Here is an 18268-nt window from a genome sequence, read left to right as displayed (position 1 = left end):
ACCCATTACACAATTTATTTTAAGAAATCACACTACATGCTGTGAACTACAATGTGCTCTATAATCATTGCTTACTTGGTGCCCACAGTGCATTAGTGGGAGTCTCCCTGTGTGTCTCAACTGTCTGCAAACAGTCCTCCCGCCTTCACCCCAAGTATTAAAATTATAAGCATATTATAGATATATGCTAGCATGCCCAGCCATAGTACACTTCTGAAGTAAGCTAAAAATATGTCAGTTTTGTAAGTAAAAATGCTGATACAGAATGTCTAAAGTCAGGTACTAATTGACACCAAAGCCCATGACTTTTGTACTAGAGTGAAGCTTCTACTGTACCATGCCCCATTGTTCCTACTTCTGACTTACATGCACCATATTGCTAGCTCTTCAGGGGAGGCTCAGTGAAATTCTCTGTCAATCAGGGTAGTATTACAATATTACAACTCAAACTTTAACTTCCATGTAATTGGCTTGCTGTGATTGTTTTTCCCTCCCATCTTGAGAGTGTGAGTATTAAAGGACATGTATAATGTATACTGTACCAGAGGATGCAGATGCTTATGTGTAAAGAAGACAAAGTACAATTAAACTAAAAAGTTTGATGTATCAACAATGGCCTTGAAAATACTGTTTATCGTTTAAGAAAAACAATTTTTTTAAAGCATTGGAAGTATGCTGATTTCTTCTTCCCCTCCACAGCCTCTGCAGAGGATAGAAAATGAAGTGGAGCTCTTAGGAGAACATCTTCAAGTAGGCAGTTTCACTTATCCCCCTTCGGCCCACCCCCCAACATTACCTCCGTCAGCTCCTTTGCAGTTCCTGACACATGACCCTTTGCATCAGGAGGTGTCCTTTGGAGTAGTAAGTCCTCATGCATTGTTAATACTCATTTAGTTGTTTGACACCTTATTTTGAGTTGTTTAAGGTATAACTCTGGAAATGTTCAGAATTCATGATTTTTTTTTTGGATTTATTCATTTATTTATTTTTCTTTTTTCTTTTTTTTCGGAGCTGGGGACCGAACCCAGGGCCTTGTGCCTGCTAGGCAAGCGCTCTACCGCTGAGCTAAATCCCCAACCCCACCAGATCTCTTTACAGGTGGTTGTGAGCCACCATGTGGTTGCTGGGAATTGAACTCATGACCTCTGGAAGAGCAGTCAGATACTCTTAACCGCTGAGCCATCTCTCCAGCCCCTCATGTATTCTTAAAATCACTTGCATGTGTGTTTTATCCTGGTTGTTGTATCAACATTTAAGAACTAGTTAATGCCACTTGAACAGTAAGATTTTTAAAAACAGGTGTTAGCTGAGCATGGTAGCACAGGCCTTTAACCCCAGCACTGAGGAGGTAGAAGCACGAAGGATTGCTGTAAGTTATGATGGCCAGGTTGGTCTACAAAGCAAGGTCCTGGCTGGGCTGGAGAGATGGCTCAACAGTTAAAAGCACTGCTCTTCCAGAGGTCTTGAGTTCAGTTCCCAGCAACGATATTGTAACCATCTATAAATGGGATCTGATGCCCTCTTTTGGTGTGTCTAAAGAGAGTGACAGTGTACTACTCATATACAGTAAATACATCTTTGTGGGGGGGATCAAGTTGGATTTTATTCTAGCACTTGGGAGGCAGAAGCAGAGCAGGTAGAGGTAGGTGGATCTCTGAGTCAGAGACCAGCCTGGTCTACAGAGTGAGTTCCAGGACAGCCAGGGCTGGGTCAGGGCCAGCAAGAGTGACTCAGAGGGTAAGGGTGCTTGTCATGTAAGCCTAACAACTTGAGTTCCATACCAGAGCTCACAAGATGCTAGGAGGAGAGAACCAACCTCATAGCCTGTCTTCTGATCCTGCGTGCATGCTGTAACATGCACCTACCTATACACGTGATACACACACAAATTTTTTTTTTAAGTTTAAAACAAAGTAGGTTATTTGACTACTGATTATGAACACAAAATGATCATTTTCAACCTTTCCCTCCTACAGCCTTATCCACCATTTATGCCTCGGAGACTCACAGGACGTAGCAGATACCGATCCCAGCAGCCAGTGCCCCCTCCTACCTACCATCCCAGCTTACTGCCATATGTGTTGTAAGTTACTGACTTCTTTATGAATGCCTTCTGTGGTCTGTGACTTAGTATTACTGTGTTAAGATACCGCTTTTGCTTGATGTTAAATAGGACTTGAGAGCCTTTCATTTAAGGAAGAAAGTGGGAGGGTATAAACTGAGATTATCAAAATTATCAAATTGCATGTAGAAAAATTTAGCTACTTACACAGTTGAATCCGGTTTTTTTGTTTTGTTTTGTTTTTTTAGGTTTTATTCTGTGTGAGTCTTTTACCTGAAAGTATATGTGTGTATATTATGTGCATACAGTGCCTATAGAGGCCAGAAGAGGGCATTGGATCTCTGGAACTAGAATTACAGATGGTCGTGATGGTGGGAACCTGGGTCCTTTGCACAAACAGCAAGTGCTCTTAACCGCTGAGCCATCTTTTCAGCTCTTAGAGTCATAAACAACATTTTCTTTTTACACTTAGTGGAATGTGTGGGGTGGGGGAGCACATGCATGCCATAACTTGTATGGGAAGGTCAGAGGACACCTTGGGATGTCTGTTCTCTTTACTGTATAAATTACAGGGATCAGACGCAGATTGTTAGGCTTGCAGGGGGCAACCTTACTGAGCCGTCTCTTAGGCCCTAGAATTACTTTGATGGTCTTTTTCTTGGTAAAGACAAGAAGTCATTTTTACAACTTAGAACTATCTAGCCCTGTCAGGATTTAAGTTTATCTGTAATAAACATCGGGGGTTAGACATGGTAGTTTTTTATTTCTTACATAATGGAGTGTAAAAGTAGGCCAAATCCAGGGTGGTCTGTCACCCTTGTGTCCTCCAGCTTGGGCGATGACAGTAGAGTGGCTAGTAGAGTGGAGTGGGCAGCTGGGTGTGGTGGCATACTGTAATCAAGAAGCTAGGGCACAAAAATCATCTCTAAATTCAAGGCCAGCCTGCTTCTCAGAAAAAAGTACCAAACCAGGTGTGGCCACACAGCAAGACCCTATCTCGTAGAAAAGAGGGGTTAAAGAGAAAGACCATAGAGCAGGTGCCTCTGCTTACTTGCCTCTTTCCCAGGATGGAACATATTACTGTTGTTGGGACTTAGTCACGAGTCTATAATTAACTTTCAAAGATAGGTATGAAATGTAATCTTTAAACCATACAAGTTATTTTTCTGATAATTTTTGTACCTCTTTTTTCCCCTTACCACATACCTCCCTTTCCTATTTGTCTTAAAATAAGGTAATATACCCAACTTAGAGCTCAAAAATGCTTCTGTTTAATCTTCTGTATCTCCGTGTAAACTTTAAAATTAGCATTCATTTTGTAGTAAAAACTATAAAGTAACTTTTATTCTCCCATAGAGAATACTGCACTTTGGAGGCTTACTGCCTACATCTATTAACCTAGGCTTAGTCTGGAAGCTTCTAGCCTTTATACAGCCTAATCTAGGCCTAGAATGATTTCAGCCTCTGAGACTTACTGCTGAAGAACTCCTCCTTTGTAGCTCTTTCTGAGCTCTGGCTGGCTGGTCACCTCAGCTGATGTGGTTCAGACTCCTCTCCCAGCTGACTGACTCAGTCTGGCTTCTCTCTCAGCCTCTGAATTGCTCTGCTTGGCCTCACACTCTCACACTAACTTTGGAAAACTGTTCTGATCTTCTGGCTCCTACTCTCTCTGGCTTACTCTGTGTTCACCTGTCCAGCTTGTTCTCTCTCTACAACCTGTCTCTGGACAGCTGTCCTGGTAAAACTGCTCTACCTTTCTCCTCAGGTAGCTTCCCTTTCCTCTCTGTTCTCCTGAGAATTGAGCATAGCCTAGTCAATCAAATCTTTCTCTGAGTCATCACTTTGTCTGCCACTCAATTAGACTTAATCACTTTCAAACATGGGTCTTTCTCTACAAACTTTTTTACTACCGTCCTTGTTTGAGATGAAAGATGAGTACTAAGAGCATGCCTGTGTGCATGCAATGGCCTGTGTGCATGGACATACCTTGCTCCACTTATGGAAGAGACAGCTTGTGAGAACTGGGGTCTCTGCTTTCATCATGTGGGTTCTAGGGGTCAAGTTTAGACTATTAGGCTTGACAGAGCTCCTTCACCTGCTGACCTGCCTCTGGCCTTGATGTTTATCTTGTTATGCTCTTGTTTTTACTCTGAATGTGTCTGTGTAGCAAAGTCGGTGCCTTTAATGCCACAGTCAGCACTAACCATTCTTCATGCATGTGATCTGCCCTTGTCCCTCTGCCTCCATCCGTGTTGCTGTGCATCCACACTAATGCTTCCTTGGTGGTTTTCGTTGTAGATCAATGCTTCCAGTGCCACCTACAGTCGGCCCAACCTTCAGCTTTGAATTGGATGTGGAAGATGGAGAAGTTGAAAATTACGAAGTTAGTAGATGAACTATTTATTAATTTGGGGAGTGTTATATGTACTGTCCTGTACTTTCACATAAATATTTATGAGATTAACTTTGCATTTTAAGATACAAATAATTCTTTTTTTTTAAAGAATTATTTATTTATTTTATATATGCGAGAACACTGCTGCTGTCTTCAGACACACCAGAAGAGGGCATCAGATCCCACTACAGATGGTTGTGAGCCACCATGTGGTTGCTGGGAATTGAACTCAGGACTTCTGGGAAAGCAGTTGGTGCCCTTAACCACTGAGCCATCTCTCCAGCCCCAAATAATTCTTAAAATTATTTGGCATCCCTGATATATTTGAACAGTTGCCGTATAGACGTGTTTTGTTCACACTTAAAACTCCAGGGAGAGGATGCAAACATTGAGGACTATTAAGTTTGGATTAGGTATTTACAAAAGGTTTGTGGAAGCAAGACATTTGAGCTGAATCTTGAAAAGGGGGGCTTTTATTTATTTTTATTTTATTTTTTTCATAAGGTTGAGGGAGGACGTGTTAGCACACTGTGGAAAATAGCATATGTTCTGTGACCTGTGTAGCGACACGTGCCTGTGGTGCCAACATTTTAAGAGCTGGAAGCAGAAGATAACACATTTGAAGCCAGCTTGGGCTATATAGTAAGACCTTGTCTTCAAAAAGGGAGAAAATGGAGATTTGAGGTGTTACATGGGGACTGACGCAGATCAGCTTGACACTTCAAGACACTTCATCTTTATAAAAATGGCAACCTAATTATCAGTTGATGCACATAAATAATGAACCATTAAAAATTATGGAAGAATGAGACATAACAATTGTAACATACTAAAGTATACATCGTGTTTTACACTTTGTAAACACTTGGTATACACTTTAAAAAATCCAATTTATTTGTCTTTTTTACAATTTGGTGTGGGTAAATTGCTCCTTATAAGAATATATCTTTAATAATGATGACATTAGTGTTGTTCTCCCAGCCTTGATGAATTAGTGGCACAGCAGGTTCCTTTGTGTCTGGTGACTGAACAGCAGGACACAAGGAGCCTGACAGCAGTCAGATCTCTCCTTGTACAAGAGTGTGCTGCACCCGTCAGTCAGAATGGGAGTCACTAGAGTCAGTCCCATTGGAGTGCCTGTGGGCTTTGTTTTAATTTTAAGACAGGTTCCTCAAGCTGACCCTTAACTTGTGATGTAGCTTTGACCGTCTGATTACTCCTGCCTCCATCTTTGAAGTACTGTTAATAACTAACAGTTCCACCACATCTGGTTCGATGTTGTCCCGGGGGGAACCCAGGGCTTTGTGTATGCACTCCATCAAGCGAGGTACATCCACAGCCACCTACCGGGAAGTTCTACAGGTCTTCCACCTGGTTTTTTTCAACAAATATAAAGGATAAAGAAACTTGGGTGGCTGGAGAGATGCTACAACTATTAAAAGAACTTAAAGCTCTATCAAAAGACCAGAGTAAAGATCCCAGCACCCACATCAGGGACTCATAAGCATCGGAATTCCATCTCAAGGGATCCAGCATCTTTCTTCTAACCTCCACCAACACCCATGCATACACCGGTGTTATGGGTACATAAAGTAAAATAAAATTTTAAGAGGTTTTACATATGGTAACTTGTATCTCTATTTAAATAAAATACTTGTTTTAAAAATAATCAGGCAGGGCTGGAGAGATGGCTCAGCGGCTAAGAGCACCCGACTGCTCTTCCAGAGATCCTGAGTTCAATTCCCAGCAACCACATGGTGGCTCACAACCATCTGTAAAGAGATCCGATGCCCTCTTCTGGTGTATCTGAAGACAGCTACAGTGTACTTATATATAATAAATGAATTAAAAAAAAAAAAAAAAAAGAAAGAAAGAAAAATAATCAGTATTTGAACATATATTAGATATTTGACTTTAAATTAATTTCAATATGATGCCATTGTTATGTTTTTAATTTTTTTATGTTTATAGATGTTTTGTCTATGTGTGTGCTTATACACCATGTGTGTGTCTGATGCCCTTGGAGGTCAGAAGAGGGTGTCACATGGTTGTGAACCTCATGTGGGTGCTAGGAATAGAACAGAGATCCTCTGGGGGAGTGGCCAGTGCTCTTAACTGATGAGCCATCTCTCTAGCCCTGTTGTTGTTATTGTTTGAAAAGTCTTATCTTTTTTTTTTTTTTCTTTTGGTTCTTTTTTTCGGAGCTGGGGACCGAACCCAGGGCCTTGCGCTTCCTAGGCAAGCGCTCTGCCGTTGAGCTAAATCCCCAACCCCTGAAAAGTCTTATCTTTAATAAATTGATTATGTAGTAGATGTGCTCCACCCCCTCAAGGCTCGTTTTGCAGGTGTTAGTCCATACAATTGGTCATATCTGTACTAACAGTCTTTAAAGGTGTGCATGCGTGTGTGTGCATGTGTGTGTGTGTGTCTGTCTGTCTGTCTTATGTCTATGTGCATGTGGTGTCTTTGCCTTGTCATGGGACTATTTGTGGGAATTGGTTCTCTCCTACTATTTGGGTCTGAAGATTAATTAAGCTGAGGTGTCAGGCCCATGGCAAGTGCCTTTACTTTGTTGAGCCAAAGTCATTCTGATAAGAGTAGCTGGCCTTGTTGTATATTTACCTCTACTGTTTATTGAAATGGATTTGTCTTTGATAAAATTATCCTGAAATTCTTGTGTAATTGTTTTTCACTTCTCAATGGCTGTCCTGATTCCTGTCCTAATGACTTACTATTGTGAGCATATGTGAAAAGTCTTAAGAAGCTTACAGCTTAGTTAAATAAAGAGTTGTAAGTCCTAGCATTAGAGAAACTGAAGCAACAGCCTAGTCTACAAAGTGACACTTATCTTAAAAAATAATAATAATAATTAAGGGTTCCTCAAGCAGATGAGGATGAGCAGAAGGCTCTTGCCGCTGTGATGGCCCATGTTCAATCTCTGGGATTCATATGTGCAAAGAAGAGTACTGCCCCCCACATATTGTCTTCTGACCTTTGCGTGTGCCCCATGGTGCCGTGTGTGTGTGCAGGTGCACATACACAAGTACTTAAACTGTTACGACAGTACTCCAGTAGAAATTGTAAAGAGATGAAAATCTGTCTCCTCCTCCTCTGTAGGCCCTGTTAAACCTGGCAGAGAGACTGGGAGAGGCGAAACCTCGGGGACTGACTAAAGCGGATATTGAACAGCTCCCTTCTTACAGGTTCAACCCTAGCAACCACCAGTCAGAGCAGACTTTGTAAGTATGTCTGGGGCACTCCTGCTGCCTTTAGGAAGTAAAAGTTTGAGTGTCTGAGAGAATGGGATAAAGATGAGTGCTTAGTGTAGACACCCTGTCCAGGTCCACGCTTACCCGTAAGGGAGCTGTTAGCTGTTAGTCATATGGACTGGCTTTTTATATTCGTTTCTATGTCTACAATGTTATGCTTACATATATGCCTGCAGGCCAGAAGAGGGCACCAGATCTCATTACAGATGGTTATGAGCCACCATGTGGTTTACTGAAAATTGAACTCTGGAAGAGCAGCCAGTGTTCTTATCTTTGAGCCACCTCTCCAGCCCCATATGGACTATTTTAAGTTTCCCTAAGTCACAATAGCAAGTGAGTGGTATGAATACAGAATGAGCTGAAATTCATCTCTCTCTCTCTCTTTTTTTTTTTTAGATTTATTTATTATGTATACAGCGTTGCACCTGCATGTACACGTGCAGGCCAGAAGAGGGCACCAGATCTCATTACAGATGGTTATGAGCCACCATGTGGTTGCTGGGAATTGAACTCATGACCTCTAGATGAGCAGACAGTGCTCTTAACCTCTGAGCCATCTCTCCAGCCTTGAAATTCATATCTCATAAATGTTTTTTTTAGGGTGTTCATAAAGTTGTGCAGCATCACCACAGGTCTAGACCGTTTGTCACTCAAAAATGGTTTCCTCTTAACCTATTTGCAGCCATTCCCCCAGGTCTTCAGCCTTGTTCATTTTCTCTCCCCCAACCCTGTCCCTCTCTTCCTCCCTCCCTCCTCTCCTTCTCCCTCTGTCTTTCTCTTTTTCTGAGATTGTTTCTCTGTGTAGCCCACCTGTAATGGAACTTTTTCTGTAGAACTCAGCAGAAATCCACTTGCATTTGCCTCCTGAATGCTGAGATTAAAAGCGTAGGCCACCATTACACTGCCTTCCTGCTTGCCTCTCAGCCTCTTAATTCCTCTATCTCTAGATAGCGCATCTCAAACTTTTTTTTTTTTCTTTTTCTTCTTTTTTTCGGAGCCGAGGACTGAACCCAGGGCCTTGCGCTTGCTAGGCAAACGCTCTACCACTGAGCTAAATCCCCAACCCCGCATCTCAAACTTTCTAATGCTCACTGACCCTTTCGTATAGTTTATGTTGTAGTGATCACCAGCATAAAATTACTTCATTGTTATTTGATCGCTGTAAATTTGCTATGTAATTTTGTTATGAATCATAATGTAAATACCCAATAAGCAACCCCTGGGAAGAGTTGTTCGATCTCCAAAGGGTTTGTAGCACACAGGCTGAGAAGTGCTGCTGTGATGCCTCGGTTTTCAAGTGTGCAGCATGACTCTTCCCAGACCTAGGCATAGCAGCTAGTGCTGCTCAGGCACTCATGTTCGTGACCAGGTCAAGCTCAAGTCAGCGCCTGTCCTTTCTCTCCCTGATGGATATGTAGGTGGTTTACACTGTTCGGCTGTTATGAATAATGCTACTTGGAGCATTTGTGGAAACACTTTTCTGTAGGTTTATGTTTTCATTTCTCTTGGATGAAAGTGAAGTACCTGGAAGTGAGTTGCTAAATTAAATTCACAATTTACATCACAATTTTTCCATTTAGTATTCCTGAGAGCAATGCACTGAGATTTCAGTTTCCATTTTTCTACCACATATATTGTCTCTCTGTCTCTGTTGCAGCCTCCCTGCTGGTTTAAAGTGTTAGCCCACTAAGGTTTGACTTTCTTTTCCTTGGTAGCTGCTAATGTTAAATTTCTTTATATGTGTTCTTTGGCCTTCATATATAAAAGTGAAAAAAGAGGCCATGAATTTGAAATAGCAAAGAGGGCTGGGTATATTTAAGGGTTTAGAGGAAGAGGGGCTGGGGATTTAGCTCAGTGGTAGAGCGCTTACCTAGGAAGTGCAAGGCCCTGGGTTCAGTCCCCAGCTCCGAACCCCCCACCCCCCCAAAAAAAAAAGGGTTTAGAGGAAGAAAGGGAAGGGAGAAATGTTGTGATGGTACTCTCAAAAAGCAAAAAAGAAGGTTTAGCTGAGAGATGGCTCCAGGGGTCAAGTGCTTGGTGAGGACCTGAGTTCAAGCCCCCAGAGCAGTTCATTAGGGTGGGGGCGTAGCTACACACTCCTGGTCCCATTGCTGAGGAAGGAATGAGCTCAGGTCTCAGTGAGAGCCCCTGTCAGAGGTAAAGGTGCACTGCAGGCCAGCAGCCTGAGTCCTCCCAGGACCCGTATAAGGAGGAAGGACTGAAGGGGATGCAGGAGAGGTGGGGGTGACTGGGGAAGAACACAATGTGGGCCCCTGTCCTCCTCAGCACATGTGCACACACATGAACACATGTGTAAACATCCCGTTGTCCCCAGACTTCTTCCATTCTTTAGGTTGTCTTTGTTGATTTTGGTTTTGTGGTCCAGGAACCAAAACCATAACTTGGCACATGCTAGTGAAGTGCTCTGAACTATGTCCCTGTGCAGTTCCTAGATGGCTTTTTTTTTTTCGGAGCTGAGGACCGAACCCAGGGCCTTGCGACTGCTAGGCAAGCGCTCTACCACTGAGCTAAATCCCCAGCCCCTCATAAAATTTTTTATGAGATTTGTTTTCTTTTGTGATGTTGAGGATCCAAGGTGGTTCTTAGCACATGCCAGTCAAGTACTCTGCCCCAAGCTATGTCCCTACCTAGTTTTGATTTTGTTTTAGTTCTTTTTTATTGTTTGCTTTTCTGTTGATGACTGAGATTTTCTTCTTGTCAAAAAAAAAAAAAAAAAAAAAAACCTCCCAGATCATAGAACTTTACTCTTCCCCCTCCCCCTTCTTTTTTTTTTTTCTTCCGGAGCTGGGGACCAAACCCAGAGCCTTTCGCTTGCTAGGCAAACGCTCTACCACTGAGCTAAATCCCCAGCCCCTGCCCCCCCCCCCTAACTAGAATTTAAATTTTTTATTTGATAAATTACTTTTACATGTGTTTGCTGTGTTTGTGCAGGTAGGTGCACATGCATGTGTGTGCACATAGAGATGAGAAGGTGATATTAGGTGTCTTTCCAATCATTCTTCAGTTCTAAAGTCAGGGACTCTCACTGAAGTTCACTGATTCTCTAGCCAGCCTGTCTCAGGAGTCCCAGCCTTTTTGTGGGAGTCAGACTGTGGTGTCTTACCTCTACTCCTACAAACTTACACAGCAGGCTTTATCCATCAAGCCACCTCCCCATAATTTGGTATATGGTATAAACTTTTTGTGTTCTTCTACATTGGCTCTTTTTCATGTGAATATTCTGCTATCCCAGTACCCTTGGGGGAAGTAGGGGCGGTGAAGGGGGGAAAACAGGGTCTCACTATGTAGCTCTGTCCTGGAACTCACTAGACCAGGCTGGCCTCAAACACACAGAGATCCTTCTGCCTCTGTGTCAAGCAGTAAGATTAAAGGTGTGCATCGTCCTGCTCAGCCTTACGTCAGTACTTCTAAGAGTAATACATCTAGAATCTCTGCTTTTTCAGACTGGCTGGGATTTTAGTTAGAATTGTCCTTTTTTATCACTTGTTTTTGTTCTTTTTGGTGAGTGTGTAACATCTTAAGTGTAACTGTGTAGTGCCTGCGTGTCAATGGCGCGTGAGCCCGCTCGTGCCCGGACATTGGGTGTTTTCCATGTTACTGTCTTGAACAGGATCCCTCATGAAGCTAGTTTGCTTTTGCCTCTAACCAGGCTGCCAGCCAGGAGCCCTCAGACTTGCCTGTCCCTCCCTCCCAATGCTGGGGTTACAAGCACACACAGCCTTGCCTGGCTTTGTACATGGATGCCAGGCTTTCAGACTTGGGTCTTCATGCTTACGAGCACTGTTAATCACTCAGCCATTTCTTTCGGTCCTAAGCCAGACATTTTTGATAATGTCTAAAGAGCACTTGGTAAATCCCTTAGCATCATCTTTAGGATAGTGGTAATTTTTTTTTTAAGTGATATTTTGATAACTGAGAATAGCTTTGCAAACATACTAGTCATAACAAAATAGAAAACCAAAAATGATCTCTCTGCTCTTTTTCAGGTGTGTAGTATGCATGTGTGATTTTGAGTCAAGGCAGCTTCTTAGAGTCTTACCCTGTAACCACGAGTTCCATGCCAAGTGTGTTGATAAATGGCTTAAGGTAAAGTGATCACAAGTGTAAAGAGAATAACCATGTTTTGCATTTTTATTGATTAAAGTTCATCTGAGTAAGTCCATGGTTTGGAGGAGGGGGTATAGGAGATAGAATGGAAGCCTAGGGTTTAGAGGAAGCACTCCACGAGAAGTCCAGTGAAGAGCTGTAGAGACTGGACCGGAAAGAGATTGGTACTGCGTGTGCTTAGCACTGCATGTGCTCAGCGTGGGTAACTTCTGGGTTTAGTGTCCAGCATTGTTTTTATTTATTTTAAGAAGAAGAAGAAGAAGATAATTGTAGCCATCAGCATGGTGGCTGTTTGATAAGGGCAGGAAGCAAGCACAGTGTTTGTCCCTGTTATCTATGTGCTCTCATTTTAACCTTGGGCCAAGACCTGGGCTCCTTAGATTTTTTTTTTTTTTTTTTTGAAATTAAATCAGAGTTAGGATGGGACCTTACTGGGGCTTTTTTTGACAGAGACTTTTGTGGGAAATAAGCTTTTTATTAGAGTCTGATCAGTCCTTCTGTACATACAGAAAAACCCCAAAGATAAGAACAGCAGAGGTCTGTCAGAGTGACTGCGAGGCTTCTTGTCCTCCTTTAGAGCACTTCTTTGTGTAGTCTTAATTATGTGAATAAAATATAAATAAAATGACAAAATGCTTTAGTCAATTTTGAGTTTTTTTAGTAGACTGTGTAATTAGATAACTGTGATTAGGACGTCAGTTAAGGAAGAGCTGGTGTGCTGGTCCATACCTGTGGTCCTCACATTCGAGGGGAGGCTGAGCCAGGAAAGTCTTGCCCCGAAGGCCATTCTAGACTACTTAGTAAGACCTGTCTACTAAAGCCTGTAAATGAAGAGTGGACTTCATAGAAAAACAAAACAAGTTGGGGATTTAGCTCAGTGGTAGAGCGCTTGCCTAGGAAGCGCAAGGCCCTGGGTTCAGTCCCCAGCTCCGAAAAAACAAAACAAAAAAAAAAAAAAAGAAAAACAAAACAAAACAAAAACATGGCTCGGGAGGGCTCGGTGATGTGGCTGGTTATTGAAGTCACTCTGAAGCATGGAGGAGTTTATGCTTGATCTGGAAGGCAAGGGGGAGGGGCTACTGCAGCTGTGTTTGACAAACACACTGGCCACAGTGTAGAGAAAATGACAGGAAATCTGGTTCCTCAGAAAGGAACAGTCTAGGATGAGGGTGAGCCAGGCATGCTGGGCAATGACAAACAGCCAAGAGGACTTGGTTTCTCTTGAGCCTGCCCTCATGACGTGGGAATTAGAGTTTGCTGGGTGGTGGTTGCAGCAGCTAAGACGGTAAGTGATGCCTTTTGTTTTTCCCACCTGTGGAAATAAAGGGAAAAAACACGTTAGGAGTCAGGGAAGGAGTAAGTGGGAGCCAAGTGGTATGACCTTACTCTGTTGATTTCAGCACAGTTTAATGTCAGCACTCAGGAAGCAGGGCAGGTGGATCTCCTTGAGTTTGAGGTCAGCCTGATCTACACAAGAGAGACCTTGCAAATCTAAGAGTAGTGAAGACTGGAGCTGCAAGCAGTTGGTGTGCACTGTGAAGAGGCGGGGACAGGAGAAGTTCAGTGCTCCATCCTAAAGACTAGATTAGTGTGTATGACATCCTGGATTTTATGCCCAGCCCAATTCCTGTTGTCCCCCCTCCAGAAAACAAAAAAAAGAACAGCCAAGATCGTGATTTTAAGTTGATTTTTTTTTCCAAACTAGTGATAGCAGATCATGTTTATGAATTTAAACAAAGTCATTAAAAAGTTACTCCTTTGTTTTGTTCTTTTCTCCTGCCTCCAGAGAGCTGGATTGCAGACTTTACCACCATCCTGGTGTAGGATTTGTTCTTAAAGGAAGAGTACAGAGGCCATATGAGAATGAGAGCAGAACTGGGTACTTCACTGTACGAGACCTGACTTCACTGGGCTTCCTTCCTCTTGTCTTTCAGGGAAATCGTACTTGCCCAATTTGCCGAGCTGATGCTTCTGAAGTGCACCGGGATTCAGAGTGACCAGCCTAAGAGCACAGATTTAGTTTGGGTGTTCCTCATCACATGTATATATGGACTATCCACTGAACTTAACCTGTGTGGCTTCCAGCCCTCCCTTTACCAAAAGGGTCAATGGACCTTTCTTTGCACTGTGTGACTTAATCAACTATAAAAGCTTACAATTAGTCTTCACAATTATGGGATTGTTATACTAACTGTGTGATTGGAACTCCAAAGACCTTTTCTTTAGCTTAATTTTGTGTGTGCACTAACATTCCCTGGTTTTTGTGTGATCATTCCGAGTGTTGCTGCAAGATTACAGTGGACGTGATCTTTTAGCATGTGCTTTTATAAAAAGTGGTAGCTCCAGATGACATAGCAATCTACCTTATATAGAGCCTTCAGAAACTGTGAGTGGAACTGAGTGCAGCGGACGACTGCTGGTGATCAGTGAATCTGTGAGCGAGTGTGTGCAACTACATGTGTGGGGGCATGGTAGCTACTGTGTGTGTGTGAGATCCTATATACCAGCATGTACCAAGAATGTGTGTGTAGTTTTAATTATGCTGCAATGTATAATCTGGTGTGTTATTTAAACAGCACTAGTACTGTACACTGGTTTTCCCTTGTGTTTGCTGTTGCACACTGATTGCTAAGGGTGCATCGATTCTAAGCATTGAATACTCCATCCCCTCCCTCCCTCCCAATGAATGGAATGAGAAAAGCCTTCCTTTGCTTCAGGCAGCTGTTCCCTTCTCTTCCTTGGTGATCCTAAATGGGTCACTTAAAAAAGTGTCAGATTCTCGCTCCATGACCTGATTTTTTTTTTCAGTTCTTTTGTAAAAGAGACTTAAATCTCCAACTTGCTATTTCCAAAAAGAAGGTGCAATATCATATTCATCATCATTAGCAATATTAGCATTTCAATCAGTGATCTGATGTTACTTGGTTTTCCTTTACATTTCTAGTAGCTTCTTACAGAAAGGACCTGTGTTTTTATTAATGTGTAGATTTCTGGTCTGTTCTGAAGATGTTTGAGTAATATATTTTATAAACACCACTGGTCCTGTAAGTCTCTCCTCCTTGACTTCCACTGGAGCAAAATCTGTTTTAACAACTCAGCCTGGCTTCTAGTTTGTGTTCTTCACTCAGGCCCCCATGGGCAGCGGTGGTTTTAAGGGAACTGTTTGTTTCTGTTAGTGTTGATTGAGTTCACACACTCCAGGCCTGAGGTGTCTACTTTTTCCCTCAGTAACATTCTCACTGAAACCTTTGTTTCAGGACGGATCAGTGCTGTGACAGCTCATTTCGTAGGCCTGGTTTGCTTTGACGTCTTACTCTTTTTCTTTTAATTTATGTTAGAATGAGAAAAGCTTAATACAACAGGTGCCCAGAATACTTGCAGTGTAAATGAAGATTGGATTTTTGTTTAAAAAAATAATGCTGTCAAACAGGAACTGACCTTTATTTAATCTGAAATGATACATAGCTGTGTGTATATATTTTTAAAAATAGGTTCATTGAACATAAATCAGATTGTTTGAGGTCATCTTTCAGCAACATTGGGTTCCTTTCTCCTCAGTGTGCTCAGCCTTCTCTGCCTCTGTGAGTTGTCAGCATCTGTGCGGCCACACAGACTGCAGCCTTCCACTCGCAGCCGTGCGTGACACCTTGCTGCCGACCTCACTCAGCTCTCATGCAGGGACTGTGTTCAACCACTTGTTACTGCCGTGGTTCTTACCTCCCTTGAAGTTTCTCTAAGCTCGTCACAGCCTAGAGTTCAGGAAAGTTAATCCACACAGAAGCACAATTTTGTCCTCTTCCAGACACTGTTGCCTCTATCTAGTTAGACAAATAGGATTTAATCAACATTCTGTTGCCCCTAGATTTGTGTTAGTGTGTCAGAAATACTTAAACAGTGGTAAAATGCACATGTTACTTTTAAATCATTAGGATAACCCCTGTCTGGTTCCTAATGAATAAAAGGTGTGTTAAATACCAAAATTATTGACATATATACTAATCAGCTCCAAATCACATACAGTTTAATCTTTATTTTTTAATTTAAAGAAATCATGTTTAAGATGGTAAAAGCCCATCTTATATATAGACTTTTATATATCTTCAAAAACTTTGTACCTGTACAGCTCTAACAACACTGCTCCTCTCAGTATTCATCCTGTCGATGCACAGGCAAAGCACTTTCCTAACTACTGCAGACAGACTGACTACCAAGGCACACTGTGCTCACGACTGGAAAGTGGCCTTTCAATGTTTGCCATAAAGTCCCAGTAAATTTTTCTTGTTTTGTAAGAGGTAGTTGGCAATTTAGGGGGCATCTGGGTCTGTCCTGGTAAAACCCTACCATGCAGATGACTGCCTGTCTCCTGGGAATGTCTCGGCACAGAGCTTTTGTGACGTGCAGACCTCTTCATGGACGGGTGAGGCTGTCTTAGGTTCACACTTGGATGTGGTTCCCAGCTGGCCTCGGCGAGCATCTCTAGCTAGCAGATGAGGAAGTGCAGCTGTCCTGGGGAGATGCACCAGGCCACAGAGGATGCGGCAGCCTCATCCTCTGTGCTCTAGAACTCTGTGCTCTAGAACTCTGTGCTCTAGAACATTGTTGGCTTAGCCCAGCTGTGCAGTTTTTGTATGATTTGAATTTGAGTTTTGGTGTTTTGGTTTTTGGTTTTTTTTGGTTTTTTTTAGTTTGGTTTTTATTTTGGTTTGGGGGTTTTGTTTTTGTCGTTGTTGGTTTTTTGGCTTTGTGTGTGTGTGTGGGGGTGGGTGGGTTTTTGTTTTGTTTTGTTTTTGTTTTCATGAATCACGATATTTTGTACTTTTAAAAGCTCCAACCTCCACAAAACAACTCAAGGCCTCCAAATATCAGGATGTCCTGAAAAAATTTTTTTAGCAGAATCTGAAATTTGATTTTATACGCTCCCTGAAATGTAATTTGCTAACATTATTAAATTTGGGCCTCTTGTGATAATCACATACAATCTGCCTGCCTGCCTGCCTGCTTCTGAGTGTTTTCCCAGCATCTCCAGGCCTCCTTAAGTCTGTCCCCCACCGTGCATCTGCTTACCTCATGCTGCTCTTTGTTTCAGATTATGAAAGCTCACAGGGGTGTTTGTTGGAATCATTTGCTGAGTCATTTCCTCAAATCATATTCCATTGTGTCAGTTAACATAGTTTTAAATGTATGTATTATAAATATCTGTAACCAAAATCATTTGAAGGCTTGATAAATTTTTAACAAAGTTTGTACATTTTTTATGAAAGTTACTAGTAATGCTTTACTAAGTAGTGCAATGAATTTTTATTTTTAATCCCTGTGCCCAATTTTGGAGTTGAGAGGGTTGTTGGTAATAAATGTATGATGTACACTTAAAACATATGTTGTGTTTCGTGGAAGGTGTTTTAAGAATCTATTTGCAAAGGAATAGAGGGGAGGGACACAGTAGGGGAATGGAGTGGAGGGTGAGGGACAGTCACAGTGTGTTCTTTGGCATTAGTGTAAACAGCCTGGACTCACAAAATGAGCACTGGAACATGGAGTACTTGTTTCCTTAAAAGGAAGACAAGCGTTCAGCAGAAAATGTAGCCACACATGGGTATATGCGTAACCAACAGTTAGAGGTGTAGGAAAGTAAATGTATCATCACTGCCCCTCCCCTACCCCATGCACCATAAAATACAGGAAATATACCAGGTAATTGGAAAAGGAAGTATACACTGGGGTCAGTTTATATCTAGTTAATGGGGTGGGGGGCCTGCTCCGTATTGTCATACATGATTGCATAATCTTCTTTGGCTCAAAAATGTAGACAGTATGTCACCCAGTTACTTGAGCAGGTAACTGAGTCTGGTAGCCAGCAAATCCATTCAGAAATCCTGATTGCGAACCATTACCTGGGAAAGAGCCATTCTAAAAAGTCATTATATCTTCAGCAAGTGTTCTTCCAGCAGGAGGCAGGTTAGAAAGCTGATGCTAGAAAAGCCTCATCCTCGCCAATCCCTTCCCCTCTGACAAGTGTTGCAGTTTTCACTAGGCTTTGATAGTATCACAAACCTCTCAAATGTGCCAGCGAAATGTCACTGGCTGTAATGCTAACATGATCAGAAGCCCCTGTTACACTAGAGTAAAATTCTCATGCGGTATGAGAAGTATAGTTTAGTGGCCACATCTCCAAGCAGAAGAATTGATCTCGTAGAGTGCTTCAACTGGAAAAACTATCCAGTATGTATCCTCTCAGTATGTAAGAAAGGTATCTTCATATGGAGGTGGCCGTCATGGTGGCTTGACGGCTCAGGTCTAGACTACTGGGTTGCATTATCTGGTTTCTAAGAAGCTGTACTTTAACTATGGATCTATACTCCTGACCCATGATAGTTTAACTGGGCTATATTTAAGGAGCTCCTCTTTAAGTGGACC

The 18268-nt window shown here is 42.2% G+C and overlaps 1 protein-coding gene across 24 annotated transcripts in view; it reads left to right on the top strand.

The window, feature by feature from the left end:
* Rnf38 (ring finger protein 38) overlaps nucleotides 1-17226 on the top strand; it is a 108632-nt gene extending 91406 nt beyond the window's left edge. For 20 of the 24 annotated variants that reach the window (NM_134467.2, XM_017593139.3, XM_039109234.2 and 17 more), the window contains 6 exons: nucleotides 700-861; nucleotides 1977-2083; nucleotides 4361-4445; nucleotides 7575-7696; nucleotides 11734-11833; nucleotides 13789-17226. In NM_134467.2, coding sequence (NP_604462.2) covers nucleotides 700-861; nucleotides 1977-2083; nucleotides 4361-4445; nucleotides 7575-7696; nucleotides 11734-11833; nucleotides 13789-13851 — 639 coding nt within the window. In that variant the 3' untranslated portion in view covers nucleotides 13852-17226. The remainder of the gene's footprint in view (nucleotides 1-699; nucleotides 862-1976; nucleotides 2084-4360; nucleotides 4446-7574; nucleotides 7697-11733; nucleotides 11834-13788) is intronic. The other 4 variants (XM_039109235.2, XM_063287133.1, XM_063287135.1 and 1 more) reach the window with 1 other exon arrangement.
* Nucleotides 17227-18268: the final 1042 nt, after the last annotated feature.

This window comes from Rattus norvegicus, chromosome 5, assembly GCF_036323735.1.
Source record: "Rattus norvegicus strain BN/NHsdMcwi chromosome 5, GRCr8, whole genome shotgun sequence".
NCBI lineage: Eukaryota > Metazoa > Chordata > Mammalia > Rodentia > Muridae > Rattus > Rattus norvegicus.
The sequence above is the reverse complement of the archived record's forward strand: the minus strand, read 5'-3'. Positions and strand labels throughout refer to the sequence as shown.